The sequence below is a fragment of the Jaculus jaculus genome, chromosome 10 (genome assembly GCF_020740685.1).
Source record: "Jaculus jaculus isolate mJacJac1 chromosome 10, mJacJac1.mat.Y.cur, whole genome shotgun sequence".
NCBI lineage: Eukaryota > Metazoa > Chordata > Mammalia > Rodentia > Dipodidae > Jaculus > Jaculus jaculus.
The window spans coordinates 55,627,804-55,643,243 of record NC_059111.1 but is presented as its reverse complement, the minus strand read 5'-3'; the positions used below and the strand labels follow the sequence as shown (position 1 = coordinate 55,643,243).

The following is a 15,440-nucleotide window of genomic DNA, read 5'->3' as shown; positions in this document are numbered from 1 at the left end:
ACAGATATAGAAAAGATCTTCATGATAAAAACCCTGAAGAGACTAGGAATAGAAGGAACGTACCTCAAAATAATAAAGGCTATATATAACAGATATATAGCTACCATTATTCTATATTTACTAGGTAAAACCTTATGCAAACAATTCCATTAAGATCAGGAACAAGTATCTTCTATATACTATCATTTCTAGCCCTCAACACAGTACATGTGCTGATAACACTCCCACCAGCATGGTGAACACTGGTAAAACTCTTCAAACTTTCTGCAAGAAATGCGGCAAACACCAGCCCAACAAAGTAACCAGTACAAGAAGGGAAAGGATTTTCCTATGCCCAGGGAAAGTGGCATTATGACAAGAAGCAGAGTGGCTATCGTGGGCAGACTAAGCCTGTATTCTGGTAAAAGGCTAAAACTACAAAGACGATTTTGCTGAGGCTTGAGTGTGTTGAGCCCAACTGAAGATATAAGAGAATGCTGGCCATGAAGAGATGCAAGCATTTTGAACTGGGAGGAGATAAGAAGAGAAAGGGTGATCCAATTTTAAGCCAATTTTTCTACAAAGACAATAAAATGAGATTATATATATATTTAATTCTTTATTTATTATTATTATTATCAACTACATATTTTGCATGGGTACATCATGTATTGGTACCATCCCTGCCTCCATCCCATTAAGGACCCTCCGCAGTGGGGTTACAGGTATTCCATGGGGTTGTGGTTTATGCCTCATTCTCTGTATTTTTCTTAAGAGAACAAATGCACTGGCAACATTTAGTCTGTGGTTTAATAAAATATGAAATGTGGGGTTGGAGAGATGTCTCAGCAGTTAAGGTGCTTGCCTACAAAGCCTAATGACCCAAGTTTGATTGATTCCCCAGTACCCACACAAAGCCAGCTGTACAAAGTAGCCCATGCATCCAGAGTTCATTTGCAGTGGCTGGAGGCCCTCGTGTGTCCATTTTGTGTGTACGTGTCTCTCTTTTCTCTGTGAAAATAAATAAATAAATATAAAATATTTTAAATATGAAATATGACCAAACTACTCTTTTCTTTTTCTTAATTTGTAAAGATGAGGTTTTTGAAATTTATATCAACTGAAATTTAAGCTCATTTGATCACTTGTGTGTGTGTGCATGCACATGTATGTGTGTATGCATATTTATATGTGTGTAGTAAATACATGTGTGTGCCTGTGCCATGGAGGCCAGAGGACAACCTTGAATGTCATTCCTCAAGTTTACTATCCACCTCTTTTTGAGACCGGCTCTACTGGTTGGCCAGGAAGCTTCAGGGATCTGCTTGACTCTTCAGCACTAGGATCACAGGTGCTTGTCACCACACCTGGCTTTATATGGCTCTGGGGATTGAAATAAGATCCTAATGCTTGCAAGGGAAGCACTTAATGATTTTCTCTATCTCCAAGCTCCCAGTTTCTGAGTTACACAGAACTATCAGTTGCTCCCAGGTGGGTCCTGAACTCATTCTCCTTCCTGTGTGCTCCTTCCATCACTTAGATCCAGAGAAAAGTTTCATTCCTTCCAGTAACTTGTCTGTCATTAGAGAAAAGCTGCCAATCTGCACTGATTGTTTATTATGGCTGTACTCTAAATCTTATGAAAAGTCACTGTTTACCAGAGCACATGTGTCCCACCAGTGATATCTTGGTTTCCTCAGTAATATCTTCAGAGTGGTCCTTAGCATTCAGTACTTTCCCATGAGATGAAAAATGATCTCTATTCTTAGAATCCAGAGCAACAAATATCTTATTTCTACTATGGTATTACTAATTTTTAAACTCCTCATCCATATGTCATTTAAGAAGAGAAGGCAGGGCTGGAGGGATGGCTTAATGGTTAAAGTGTTTGCCTGCAAAGCCGAAGGACCCAGGTGTGATTCCCCAGGACCCACATTAGCCAGATGCACAAGGGGGCACATGCATCTGGAGATTATTTGCAGTGGCTGGAGGCCCCGGTGCACCAATTCTCTCTCTCCTCTCCTTCTTTCTCTGTTAAATAAATAAATTGAAAAAAAAAAAAAAGAAGAAGAAGAGAAGGCAGTCTCAGTCCAATATGAAGAATAAAGACAGACCTGAACATAAGAGTTAGATGCTCATTTTTGATTAGGCCATTGAGGTAGATTAGCAAAGGCAGTGGGTAGTTGGACCACAGTTGTAGTAGTAGCAGTGTGAAAAATGCTTATTTGAGATAGATTTCAGAGATAGAAGAAAACACCCATGAAACTGTGCTAATTGTCATCCTGTTATACTTTTCTTTCCCTTTATAGTTTCGCTATGCAGGTTGGCTTGATAGGCTGTACATGATATTGGGAACTCTGGCTGCCGTTATCCATGGAGCTGGACTTCCACTCACAATGCTGGTATTTGGAGACATGACAGACAGTTTTGCAAGTGCAGGAGCCAATATTCCAGCTAATTTTACCCTTGAAGGTAAGTACTGTTTGTGGTATTGATTTTAATTGGAAACTTGCAAAACCAACCCACACACTTAAAGTGATATTTTGGGAGTACTTTCTAAATATGCACTATTGTGTTTAATGATCTCAGTGGTAGAGGACAAACTCTAGCCGATTTTTATAATGAGATTGAGAAAATAATATTCCTAAGCATTAGACTTCCCAGTGGAAGTGCTGGGAAGATAGGTTGAAATAGAGAAGGATCCCTGAACTCAGAAATGTTTGGAAAGTTTTAGGAGGAAGTACAAAGATATAATCAGGACCTTAAATGGTAAACTAGAATCAGGTATTAGAGTACACACTGATTATGGATGCAAAGGAGGAATCCAAAATAACTCTAAAGCTTTTAGCTTGAGAAACTGAAAGGATGTAGTTACTCTCAACTAAGATGAGAAAATGGAGGAACAGTAGGTTTGGGCAACACATGCCAGAAATTGTGTTTCATACATAGTCATGAGTTAGGATACCTAGAAGCCGATGCAGGAATAGAGGAGTGGGAACAAGGAAAATTGTATATGAATTTAAGTGTGTTTGTGTGTGTTTACATGAAGAAGTAGTACCTTCCTCGAGTATTAACAGAAATAATCCCAAAGATAGGGGAAAGCATAAAGTGATGTTTTACAGAGAGAGCAAAGAGCTTTGTTAGAAATATACTTAAGAGTGAATGAGATTCAATGCCCAGGAGAAAATGTTGCTTAAGATAGGAGCAAGGACAGTTTATCTACAATAACATATGGGAAGACAGAATATGTGAGTGTCAGTCCAGAGGTGATAGATGAGGAGGTAAGAATCTTTGTAAATTTTCTGTTGATTGCAATAGATACTCTTTTCTGCCAAGGATATGTCCCAATCCCCCAGTGAATGCCTGAAACCACAGATAGTACGGACTTCCACATAAACTTTGTATTTTTTTCCTCTATATACATATCAGTGATAAAGTTTAAGTGATAAGTTAAACACAGATAAAGCTTAATGACAATAATAATAGAATATAAAAATATGCTACATTAAAATTATGTGAATGTGGTCTTTCTATAAATATCTTACTGTGTTCTCCTCATCCTCTTTATGATGATATAATATAATACAATTACTGGTTGACCTCAGAAGACTGAAGCCACAGAAAGTATAACTGGATAAGAGTGGAAACTATTATACTTCAGTTTTCTCAGTGAGGCTAGAAGCAAGACATTTGATTGACAAGGAAAGGGGATTTAAAATATCCTCCAAAAGCCGGGCATGGTGGTGCATACTTTTACTCCCAGCACTTGGGAGGCAGATGTAGGAGGATTGCTGAGAGGCCACTCTGAAACTGCAGAGTGAATTCCAGGTCAGCCTGAGCTAGCAGATTAATAAATGGATTACTAAAATAATTTGTGTGATACACACTCTTGATTAGGTAGAAATAGGTTGATAGCTCTGAGCTTCAATTTTTAGGTCACTTCAGTCAAACAGAGATTGAATCAAACTAAATTGTTCAAAAGCTTACATCTCAGTTTGCAGTCAGGTGGTAAAATGGTTTAAATGCCTTGAAAATATAACCAATGCAATTTAGCTTACAATGATCCTTCAGTATTTGGGCTTTCCTTTTTATTTTGTGCTAGGGATTAAACACCTAGGGCTTTGCACATCAGTGCTCGAATGTTGTCTCTGATGTAGGCCATATCCTTTCCCAGAAATGTGCACATAAGTAGAGATAATTGTAGAACTTTCGCTATTTGTCCATGGATCCTAGGTCATATTTATGTGCATTTAAAAAAATATTTATTTATTTGAGAAAGAAAAAGAGGCAGAGAGTGGGAGAGAGAGAGAATGGGTATTCCAGGGCCTCTAACCACTGCAAAGAAACTCCAGATGCATGTGCCACCTTGTGCATCTGGCTTATGTGGGTACTGAGAAATTAAACTTGGGTCCTCAGGCTTTGCAGGCAAGCGCCTTGACCACTAAGCCATCTCTCCAGCCCTGTCTTGTTTTTTTTCTTTTGTATTTTTTTTCTTTGTTGTTGTTATTGTTGTTTTGTTTTTGTGTTGAGGATCAAACCTTTGATCCTGGCATGTTTACCTTCCCACATATTAGGCAAACTACTATACTACTTTCCAGCCCCACAACAACTCCAAATGAGCAAAAGCCATATGTTGTTCAGCACCACACAGGCATTTTCTCAGGCTCTCTCACTTCTTCCTCATAGGAGCACTGGGATCATTCAACTCCTCAAGAAGGCTCTGGAAGCCATCTCCTCAACTCATGATGTAATCATTGTTTTTCTGAGGTTTCTCCAGGGTCAGCTTAGGTAGCCAGAGACAGGTTTGTCTTTCCTGGATCCTCCAGTGCCTGTTACTCTTGTCAATTCTCAGCTGTACATTTTCTTTGTAGCACATGGAAAAAATACCAGTTTTAAAAATGTAGAGCTTAAATTCAGGAAATTTAAACAAAATATTTAGCATGCTCAGTTTTCTCTCTTAATCTATTAAGGGATTGGATTTTGGGCACCCCAAAGCTGAGAAGAAACCTGTATACTATTTCTATTTATGAGAGAAGTTTTCTCTTTGGGCAGTGATTGCATAGTGCCATAGATACTAGAATAAGTAGAAAGGTGTGGAGTCAAAGAAATAATGTCTGGAAAATCATTGGTTGATATTTAAATGATACTGTTCTGCCATGTATATAGTTCATACTGTGGTAAAGTCATAAAATAGTAAACATGGCGTGTCATGGACCTCAAAGTTTATTCTTTACATTGGGTGGACTGTCACTTAAGATTATAAATGGAAAAGCAATAGGATTATACTGTTGTTTCTAAAGATAAATGCAAATGACAATATGAATGACCTGGCTGGAATAGAGAGACCAGTTAGGATGCTTTTGTCAGAGTCAAGGTCGGGAAGGAGAACCAAACCAGAGCACTAATCTGAGAATCTCCACATACAGATTTGGAAGTAATTTTTTAATATTTTTATTTATTAGCAAGGAGAGAGAGAGAGGAGACAGACAGAGTGGGCACATCAGGGCCTCTAGCTACTGCAAATAAATTCCAGATGCATGGCCACTTTGTGCATCTGACTGTACATGGGTACTGGGGAACCTAACCTGGGTTGTTAGGTTTTGTAGGCAGGCTCCTTAACCTCTGAGCCATCCCTTCAGCCCCAGATTTAGAAGTTATAGAAGTGGACATGGCCATCCTGGCAACATGCATGGAATTCTGGGAAAATCCAATTGACAGGGAGGAGGGACAGCCAAAAGATCTACAGAAGACTGAGGGAGAGGAATGAAAATTGTGGGGAAACCAGGTAAAAGTTCTATAAGCCAGATGGGCACAAAAATAATCAGGAATCTGAGAACTTCATTAAAAGAGGCTATGTTAAATTTTAGCTTTTCTACACTGATAATTAGGCTAATACTGTTACTATAGCCCGAAGAATTTCTAATATTTTAAGTATCCTTCATTGTTTGGCAAGTAGCTCTTTGAGAATTTTACATATAAAAAAGTACTAGAAGGGGCTGTGGAGATGGCTCAATGGATAAAACATTTTCTGGGCAAACATGAGTACCTAAGTTGAAATCCCCAAACTTCAGAGTGGACCTTTGTGGTCCCATCATGTCTGGGGCAAAAAGGGAAGCAAAGACAGAGATATCATCCAGAATCTCTTAGGCCAGCTAGCCCATGGATGGAGCAGTGAACGAGAGACCCTGCTTCAAATGTGATAGAAAGTGATGATAGAAAGTATGATAAATGTCTCTGCATATCATGACCCCACTCAAAAGCTGTCCTCTCACTTCCACCTGTGTGCCATGGCATGTGTGGTTCCATCCTCACACATATGAACTTGTACCAATATGGACACATCATACACACACACACACACACACACACACAAACACACACACACACACCAAAAATATTGGATTTCAAGTTCTCTAAGGTCATTTACATTAGAATTTTTGAGAAAGCATATTTCAAGATTAGAATTTCGTGTAAGAATTTTGTGAGGCCCAAACATATTTGGACTCAAGAGCTTTTATTTAATAAAGGATTACTTGAGGAAGTAAATGTTGATTGGAGATGGCAGTGTTATATCTTTCTAGTCTGATAAACAGAGATTGTGCCCATTCTTTTTAACTTATTGATATCTTCTATAATTATAAACAATAAACCATGATAATTCCCTCCACCACTCCATTTTCCCCTCTCAAATTCACCCTCCATCAAATCCCCTCCTCCTTTTAATTAGTCTCTGTTTTACTTTGATGTCATCATCTTTTCTTCCTAATACGAAGGTCTTTTATAGGTATGCCAGACACTGGGAGGTCATGTATATTTTTGTGTCTTGAAGATTGCATCATAAGCATTCCTACCATTCCTTTGGCTCTTGCATTTTTTTCTGCCACCTATTCTGCAGTGGACTCTGAACCTTGGAAGGTGTGATAGAAATGTACCAGTGCTGAACACTCCACTATCACTTCTTCTCAGCCCTATAGTGGCTTTTGAGTTACCCCAGTGGTCATCACTATCTGAAGAGAAGGTTCTCTAACCAAAAGTAATAATAGCATGAATATATAGGCATAAACATTTTAAAAAGTGCTTACAGAACAGTTTGGTGAGCATAATATATGCATTTAGCCTGATAACAGCAGGTTTTATTTACTTTCATAGGACTCGTGACTTCCCCATCCATAGCTTTTTGACTAGATTTTCAGTATCAGGCATATATTACCTGCTGTGGAGTGGGCCTCCAGTCCAACTAGAGAGCAATTGATTTCTCCTACAACAGACCTGCCACTATTGCACCAGTTGGCACATTTGGTCTGGCTGGCCAGTCTTAAGGCTTGCAAGTTTCATTGAGGTTTACCACCATTTATAACTTCTCTCTGCCATAGGGCTGCATGCAGCATAGCTCTTTCAAACTTTCTAATCTGTTCTACACACACATACACACACTACTCTCTCCTTAAGTCTTTCCCTGTCTACTCTTCCTTATAGTCCCTTTATGGCTTCCTGGCCTCTACTACTGGCTTTTACTCCAACTGATGCTACTGAAACATAAGTGAAAAGAAACTTGGTAATAAGTTGGTTTCTGATGAATGAACCTATGTACAGTATAGTTGAACACACAAAAATGAGCCAATCTTGACCTTAGACTTGTTTTTTTACTCTTAAAGCTATATGCAAATTATTCAAGAATTAGAAACTACCATTGCCAATGAGCATTTGCTCAAATTTTCTTGGTTACAACCTTGGCATGATGGTTCATGCCTTTAATCCTAGCACTCAGGCTGAGGCAGGAGAATTGCCTAGTGTTTAAGGGCAGCCTGGGGACAGTGAGACCCTGCCTCAAAAACAGAAATTCTCTTGGTTCTGGATGAAATGAAAAATAAAAATTTAAAAACCTAGTACAGGTTTAACATCCTTGTGATGGTTCATCTCTGGTTGTCAATTTGGTAGGATTTAGGATCACCATGAAAACAAATCTCTGGTCCTACCTGAGGAAGAATTTTCTAGAATAGGTTAGTTGAGATGGAAGCACCTAACAGTGGGCAGCACCACACCATGGGGCAGGGTTTTGGACTGTATTACAAGGAGAGTGCTGGCTGAGCAGAAGCATTCATCACTCTGCTCTGCTTCTTCACTGTTGTACTGAATGTGACCAACTTCTGCTACCTTGCCTTCCCCATCATGAGACTGTGAACTGAAATAAACCTTTCCTCTTTTAAGTGGATTTTTGTCACGAAGTTAGTCCTAGCAATGATAAGGTGACTAGTCTTAAAATTCAAAACCCAAAATGCCTTGAAGCCTGAAACTTTTGAGTTCTGGGCTCATTCTGGGCTTGGAACTTTTGGATTAGTAATGTCAAAAAATTCTGAAATTGGGAATACTTCTAATCTCAAGCATTTTAGATAAAAGGTATTCAACCTGAATTAGCAATGAAGAGGTAACAGATGAAAATTTTTCTGTAATTGTTAGAGACATTTACTGAGGTCCTCACATATTGCAACTTTATTGTAATGTATATAAGGTTTAAAGTATGACTCCTTATTGACCCAGAAGTTTTGATTGTGATAATTTATCCATAAAATATTTACCATAAGTACTTAGGTATTATAAATTACTTTAATCCACATTATTTGTAGAAATAAAATGTTTCAGATAATAAAAATAGATATAATTTTGAAAGATACACTAATATAGCAACTTGGTTACTAAATGTAGACTAAGATTCCATCATTTTAAAAAACAAAGTAGAGCTGGAGAGATGGCTTAGCAGTTAAATGCTTGCTTGTAAAGCCTATGGACCTTGGTTGGAGGCTTGATTCCCCAGGACCCACGTTAGCCAGATGCACAAGGGGGTGCATGCATCTGGAATTCATTTGCAGTGGCTGAAGGCCCTGGCGCACCCATTCTCTCTCTCTCTGTCTGTCTCTTTTTCTCTCTGTCACTCTGAAATAAATAAATAAAGGGCTGGAGAGATGGCTTAGCAGTTAAGCGCTTGCCTGTGAAGCCTAAGGACCCCGGTTCCAAGCTCGGTTCCCCAGGACCCACATTAGCCAGATGCACAAGGGGGCACATGCATCTAGAGTTCATTCGTAGTGGCTGGAAGCCCTTGTGTGCCTGTTTTCAATCTCTCTCTCTTTGTCTCTGTCTCTGTCTCTCTCTTTCTCTGTCACTCTCAAATAAATAAAAAATGAACAAAAAAAATAAAAATAAATAAATAAATAAAAATGAACAAAAAATATTTAAAAAAACAAAGTAGGTGTGCGTGCTTGTACATATATATACATGAACACTTAAAAGATCTGCAGTTCTACATAAGAAATATTGAATAGTAGTTATTTGTGTGATTGGGGTAGTAAATCTATGAAAGAATTTTAATGTCCTTCGTCCAAAAAGAACAAGCATTCCTTAATGTTTAGTGATAATTTCTGATGTCTGTTATCCTACATTTACATGTAATAATTTTTAAACAAAAAGAAAATTAGAGCTGGGCATGGTGGCACACACCTTTAATCCCAGTACTCAGGGGGCAGATGTAGGAGGATCACCATGAGTTCAAGGCCACCCTGAGATTACATAGTAAATTCCAGGTCAGCCTGGGCCACAGTGAGACCCTACCTCAAAAAACAAAAATAAATAAATAAATAAATAATAATAAAATGAAATAAAATTAGAGAAAGGCAATGTTAAATCTTAAATATGTATTTGAGATTTTGTTTTCTTTTTTATGAGGTAAGATCTCACTCTCGCCCAGGCTGACCTGGGATTCACCATGTAGTCTCAGGGTGGCCTTGAACTCATGGTGATCCTTCTACCTCAGCTTCCCCAGTGCTAGGATTATGCCACCAAGCCCACCTGACTTTTGAATATATTTGAATATATTTATCACCATGAGTTTCTTCTGGCAAAAAAAGCATCATTGAATTTAGCCTGTGTGTGTTTACTCTTAGCTAGTATCTTTTGAATGGATGTCAAAATGCTTATGCACAATTTAAATTGAGTCATTTAGAATGTTTTCATAATGAAATGAATTTGATTTATTTTCATAAACTTATTCTTAATGGTGACCAAAGACAAAAATGGTTTGTTTATTTTGTGAAAATCCAGGTGAAATCAACAAAACAATGATCCTTGAAAAACTGGAGAGAGACATGACCACGTAATTATACATTTTCCTTACTACTGCTTTATTAACTTTTTCTGCATTAATCTAGTTATAATAATCTATAAAACTGTGTTATCATTAAAAAAGTGAAGTTGTGAGAATACCATTATTGGTTTTATTACATGTAGGCCACAGTGTAGGATGTTTTAAAAGAAAAGCATTTTCTGTGTAAGATGTATAAAGTTACAGTTAAGCCTCAGTTAGACTTATGCATGTGTTGACAAATATGGAATACCATACACAGAGAAATTAATAGAGCTTACTTAAAAATGTAGCTTAATTAAGAATCATTTCTATGATTTTATAAAGGTTAGTTTGTTTTCTGGCTGTTTTCAATCATGATATGATGGTAAAATCAGCCAATAGGATTTTTAAACTGCATATTTAATAATAGGTAATAAAATAAAACTTCCCGGGAGAAATATACTTACTACACAATTCACTTTTTAAAAAATTTTTTCTGAGGTAGGGTCTCGCTGTAGCCCAGGTTGACCTGGAATTCACTATGTAGTCTTAAGGTGACCTCAAACTCATGGTGATCCTCCTACCTCTGCCTCCTGAGGGCTGGATTAAAGGTGTTGCCACCGTGCCCTTAATTCACTTTTTGTTTAGTTAATTATTTACACATAGTGGCATTTGCTGTCTAGAAGAGCATGCAACAGATGTCCAAAGGTATGTGTTAGGGAATCAGATGATAGTGATTCTTTATTATACTCTAAACGATCTAATAGAGACACTTCATTATATTTAAAAATGAAGATCAAATACTTCCACATATTCCTGTGAAGAAGCATTGTTTCCTTATACTTGGAAAACTGAAATACTTTAGTTGTTTAAATATATCAAATTAAGATACTTTAGTGATTCTCAGAGTATAAGTTCTACTTGTTAACTGAGATATCCTTTTAGTTCTCTCTTGCATTAGCATAAGATAATAATTAATTACATGGTTATCTATTAACTAAAATTTAGTGTTCCAATTATATCTTCCTTGATAAAATATAATTTATAAGGTATAGTTTGAGGAAACATCTGTTTAACAAGATTCTTGATGGTTTGCTCATGAAATTTTGAACAATGACATCAGGGACTATCTTATGATATAGTCATTTTAAATATTTGATTTTTATTTATTTATTTGAGAGAGACATACAGAAGTAGGGAGAGAGAGAGAGAGAGAAAGAGAGAGAGAGAGAGAGAGAGAGAGAAAGAATGGGTGTGCCAGGGCCTCCAGCCACTGTAAACAAACTCCAGATGCGTGCACCCCCTTGTGCATCTGGCTTACATGGGTCTTGGGGAGTTGAACCTGGGTCCTTTGGCTTTGCAGGCAAGCACTTCAACCACTAAGTCATCTCTCCAGCCCTTATATTGCCATTTTAAAGATTCTACACCATATATGTGGTGCTGTTATTATTAAAGGATAGCGACTAGAAACCTAAAAATTGCAAAAAAAAAAAATAGTCTCTTTTTATTCATTTTAGAAGTTTTGTCTTGAAGGGGGTATGAGTCAGTGATAGAGCATTTGCCTAGCATTTATGAGGCTTTGAGTTCTATTCTATTCACCACAAAAAAGAGTTCTATCTACACATCATAAAGAAGAAAGAAGCATGCCCTTTTAAATTAACAGTAACTGCTTAGAGAAGCCCTAGAGTTGTTTCATTTTTAACTGTAAAGATTCAGCAAATAAACATTCATTCAACTTTTCTAAATATTAGAGGTCTGGTTTTAGAAGGCTTATATTTTTTACTGTCAAAATTTAAGCTGAAAGTGATACGATGTGATTTATTAATCATTTTAGACTAGTTTACATTGGCCATTTGTACAGATAACATGCAAATACTATAATTTTCAATTGTCTTTTACCTTCCAAATCCTGCTCCATCAATAGTTCAAACAGCCAGAAGAACATTTATATCTCTTGGTTCCACTTTTTAATAAGTTCTGCCATTTCTTTCCAGAGGCCATCCAACCAAATTACTAATAATTAATGATGATGTAATAAAAGACAGGACTACAATGGCACACCATACTTGATGTGTCAGTGTACCAAGCAGTGTTTCAAAATCACTGGAGTTCTCTGAGTACTTACTATGTGCAAGGCATTGGCCCAAGAACATTTCATACATATTGTATTATAATTTGTATATCCATTTCATATGTATTGTATTACAATTTGCATCTCCATTTTAGCAGCTAAAAATCTGAGGCTTAGAAGGTTAAGTAGCTTGCCTGAAATTAGACAGTAAATAAGTGAATGACTGAGATGTGTACCAAAGTAAAATCTACTATTAACCATTCCTCTATGTAGATATAGATAAATACTAATCACTATAGCTCCACTTCTTATAGCCCCCTTACTTGTTTAGGGTAGTGGGATCCCCAGATAAGTGCAACAGTAAGACCAGGTGGACTACTTCAGAGACAGGCATTGATTAGGAAGCAGGGTATGAACAGTGCTCTTGTCTTTCAGGTATGCCTACTATTACACTGGAATTGGTGCTGGTGTGCTTATTGCTGCTTACATTCAGGTTTCATTCTGGTGCCTGGCAGCCGGAAGACAAATACACAAAATAAGGCAGCAGTTTTTCCATGCTATCATGAAGCAGGAGATAGGCTGGTTTGATGTGCATGATGTTGGGGAGCTTAACACCCGGCTCACTGAGTAAGTACCTAATACCTACTTTTATGTTGAATTCAGGTGTACTTTTTCTCATAATGGCATGAAAGTGATACCATTATTTGTCAGAAATGCTATTGCATCATTTGGAATAGTAAAGTCCTTGAGAACAGCAACCATGTTTTATGTTTCTTGTTCTCAGTATCTGTCAAGGTATGAGGAGCCCTGTGTGATTGGTACCAAAAAGAAGGATTGAACAGGCCAGCAAAAGGGGTACCCAGAGACTGTGCCCAGAAGTACTGTACAGTAGAGCAACAATTATGCTCTCTGGAAACATTTCTGAGCCATTTGAAACTTCTACAGTGAATGTTATAGAGCATACCATGTCCATTTTTTGAAGCTCGGTCTACACAGATTACTGTTAATGATGAATTTTCTACTAAACATGAGTAGCCTGTACCTACCCCCACAAAAGTAAAACAAATAGGCATATACAAAGATCCTAGACATAAATTAATTACTGTACACATAACAATGCATACCACTGCTAGACTCAGGAGGAAAGTTGTGTTTCCAATCCTGACTTTTCTTTCTAATATTATCTATTCTTTTAGTGATGTCTCCAAAATTAATGAAGGAATTGGTGATAAAATTGGAATGCTCTTCCAGTCAATGGCAACTTTTTTTGCTGGTTTTATAATAGGATTTACACGTGGTTGGAAGCTAACACTTGTAATTTTAGCCATCAGCCCCGTTCTTGGACTATCAGCTGCTATTTGGGCAAAGGTAAGTAAGTGAAACCTGTGAGTCATAATTTAAACCCCTTTTAAAAGTCAGCAGTTTTTCAAGGATCATTGTTTTGTTGATTTCACCTGGATTTTCACAAAATAAACAAACCATTTTTGTCTTTGGTCACCATTAAGAATAAGTTTATGAAAATAAATCAAATTCATTTCATTATGAAAACATTCTAAATGACTCAATTTAAATTGTGCATAAGCATTTTGACATCCATTCAAAAGATACTAGCTGAGAGTAAACACTCACAGGCTAAATTCAATGATGCTTTTTTTGCCAGAAGAAACCCATGGTGATAAATATATTCAAATATATTCAAAAGTCAGGTGGGCTTGGTGACATATGCCATTAATCCTAGCACTGGGGAAGCTGAGGTAGAAGGATCACCATGCGTTCAAGGCCTTGTGGAGCACTACCCCTACCAGTACTTCACTGTGTCTTTGGCCATGTGATTATATGGGGAAGGCATGACAAAGAAGGAAAAAGCTTAATCTCATTGTATGCATTCACAGAAAAGATATGTTGAGAAAGATATGTGTTCAGCTGAGGACAATATTGTATTCATACAGCAAGGAGAGATTCAATTCAATGAGCCACATATGTTCCATTCAACTAACATTTTCATTTTTAATATTGTTGTGTGCAGAATTTGTTTCCTCTGTAAATTGATTTTATAGTTTTGTCATCATGGCAAGTGGTACTATGTTTATACATATTCATAGTAATTATTATAAAAATAATTTATAGAAACAGTCTCTAACCTTGGACATGTAAATCTTTAGCCTCCGGTGATTTCTCTCAGTTGTGAATACAGCTGTTGAAGTACTCTTCATCTCCTCTGTACACATTCCTGCAATGATTTTGTAAAATTTATTTTCCTTTCTGGGTGAGCTATGATTCATTTTATATTTTGAAATTAATTTAATTTATTTATTTGAGAAAGAGAAAGATAGAAAGAGAGTGAGTATATGTGTTCCAGGGTCTCCTGCCACTGCAGATGAACTCCAGTTGCATGAGCTACTTTGTGCATAAGGCTTTACATGGATACTGGGGAGTTGAACCTGGGCTGTCAGCCTTTGTAAGCAAGTGATTTTAACTGATGAGTCCTTTCTACAAACAGTAATTCATTTTATAAAATGATGTTATGTAAGCGTTGCTATGTGGTGAAGAGATTGGTGTAGTAAGTAGTTTTGTGGGGTTCTATATAATTTAGAGGTGGCATACAAATTCAGATAGCAAGGGCTGAGAAGATGGCTCATGTAGTAAATTACTTTCCACACAAACATGAAGACACCAGTTTGGGTCCCAGTACCTAAGTAAAAATACCAGGCAAGGGAGTGTGCATCTGCAATCCCAGCACTGGAGATAAGGATCAGGAGGACCCACAGTGCTTGCTCATTAGCTTGTCATGCCTAAACTGTTAGCTATGGGTTCAGTGAGAGACTCTGTCTCAAAAATAAATCTGGAGAGTGATTAAGTAACACACTTAATATCAACATCTGCCCCCCGAACACATATTAGAATATACATATACACACTCAAACATGCACATATGGAAACACATGGAATTTTTTAAAAAGTAAAAATAATGGAAGGCCAATCAAATGAAGCCTAAAACAGAGTAAGTCAGGTTCTAGTTTGTAAGATGGGCTACCTACTGGGACCTAAATTTTAATTCCCAGTCTTCTGTCATATACATATACATATACATATACATATACATATACATATACATATACATATACATATACATATACATATATATAAAATGTGTTCCTTAGCTTGGGAAACCTGTGTTTCTTAGTGATCTTGAAGCTTTCTTCCCTAATTCAGAGACACCAAATCTAGTAGGACGAACAGGAAGGGGCCCAGGAATGAAAGAATCCTGGTCTGGGA

The 15,440-nt window shown here is 37.2% G+C and overlaps 1 protein-coding gene and 1 pseudogene across 2 annotated transcripts in view; both read left to right on the top strand.

Moving 5' to 3' along the window:
* Positions 1–15,440, top strand: part of LOC101594396 (ATP-dependent translocase ABCB1) — a 104,469-nt gene that overhangs the window by 14,089 nt on the left and 74,940 nt on the right. For both annotated transcript variants that reach the window (XM_045160431.1, XM_045160430.1), the window contains exons 4-7: positions 2,289–2,451; positions 10,072–10,123; positions 12,600–12,791; positions 13,361–13,532. In XM_045160431.1, the coding sequence (XP_045016366.1) occupies positions 2,289–2,451; positions 10,072–10,123; positions 12,600–12,791; positions 13,361–13,532 (579 nt within the window). The remainder of the gene's footprint in view (positions 1–2,288; positions 2,452–10,071; positions 10,124–12,599; positions 12,792–13,360; positions 13,533–15,440) is intronic.
* On the top strand, positions 233–1,103 carry LOC105944308 (annotated as a pseudogene).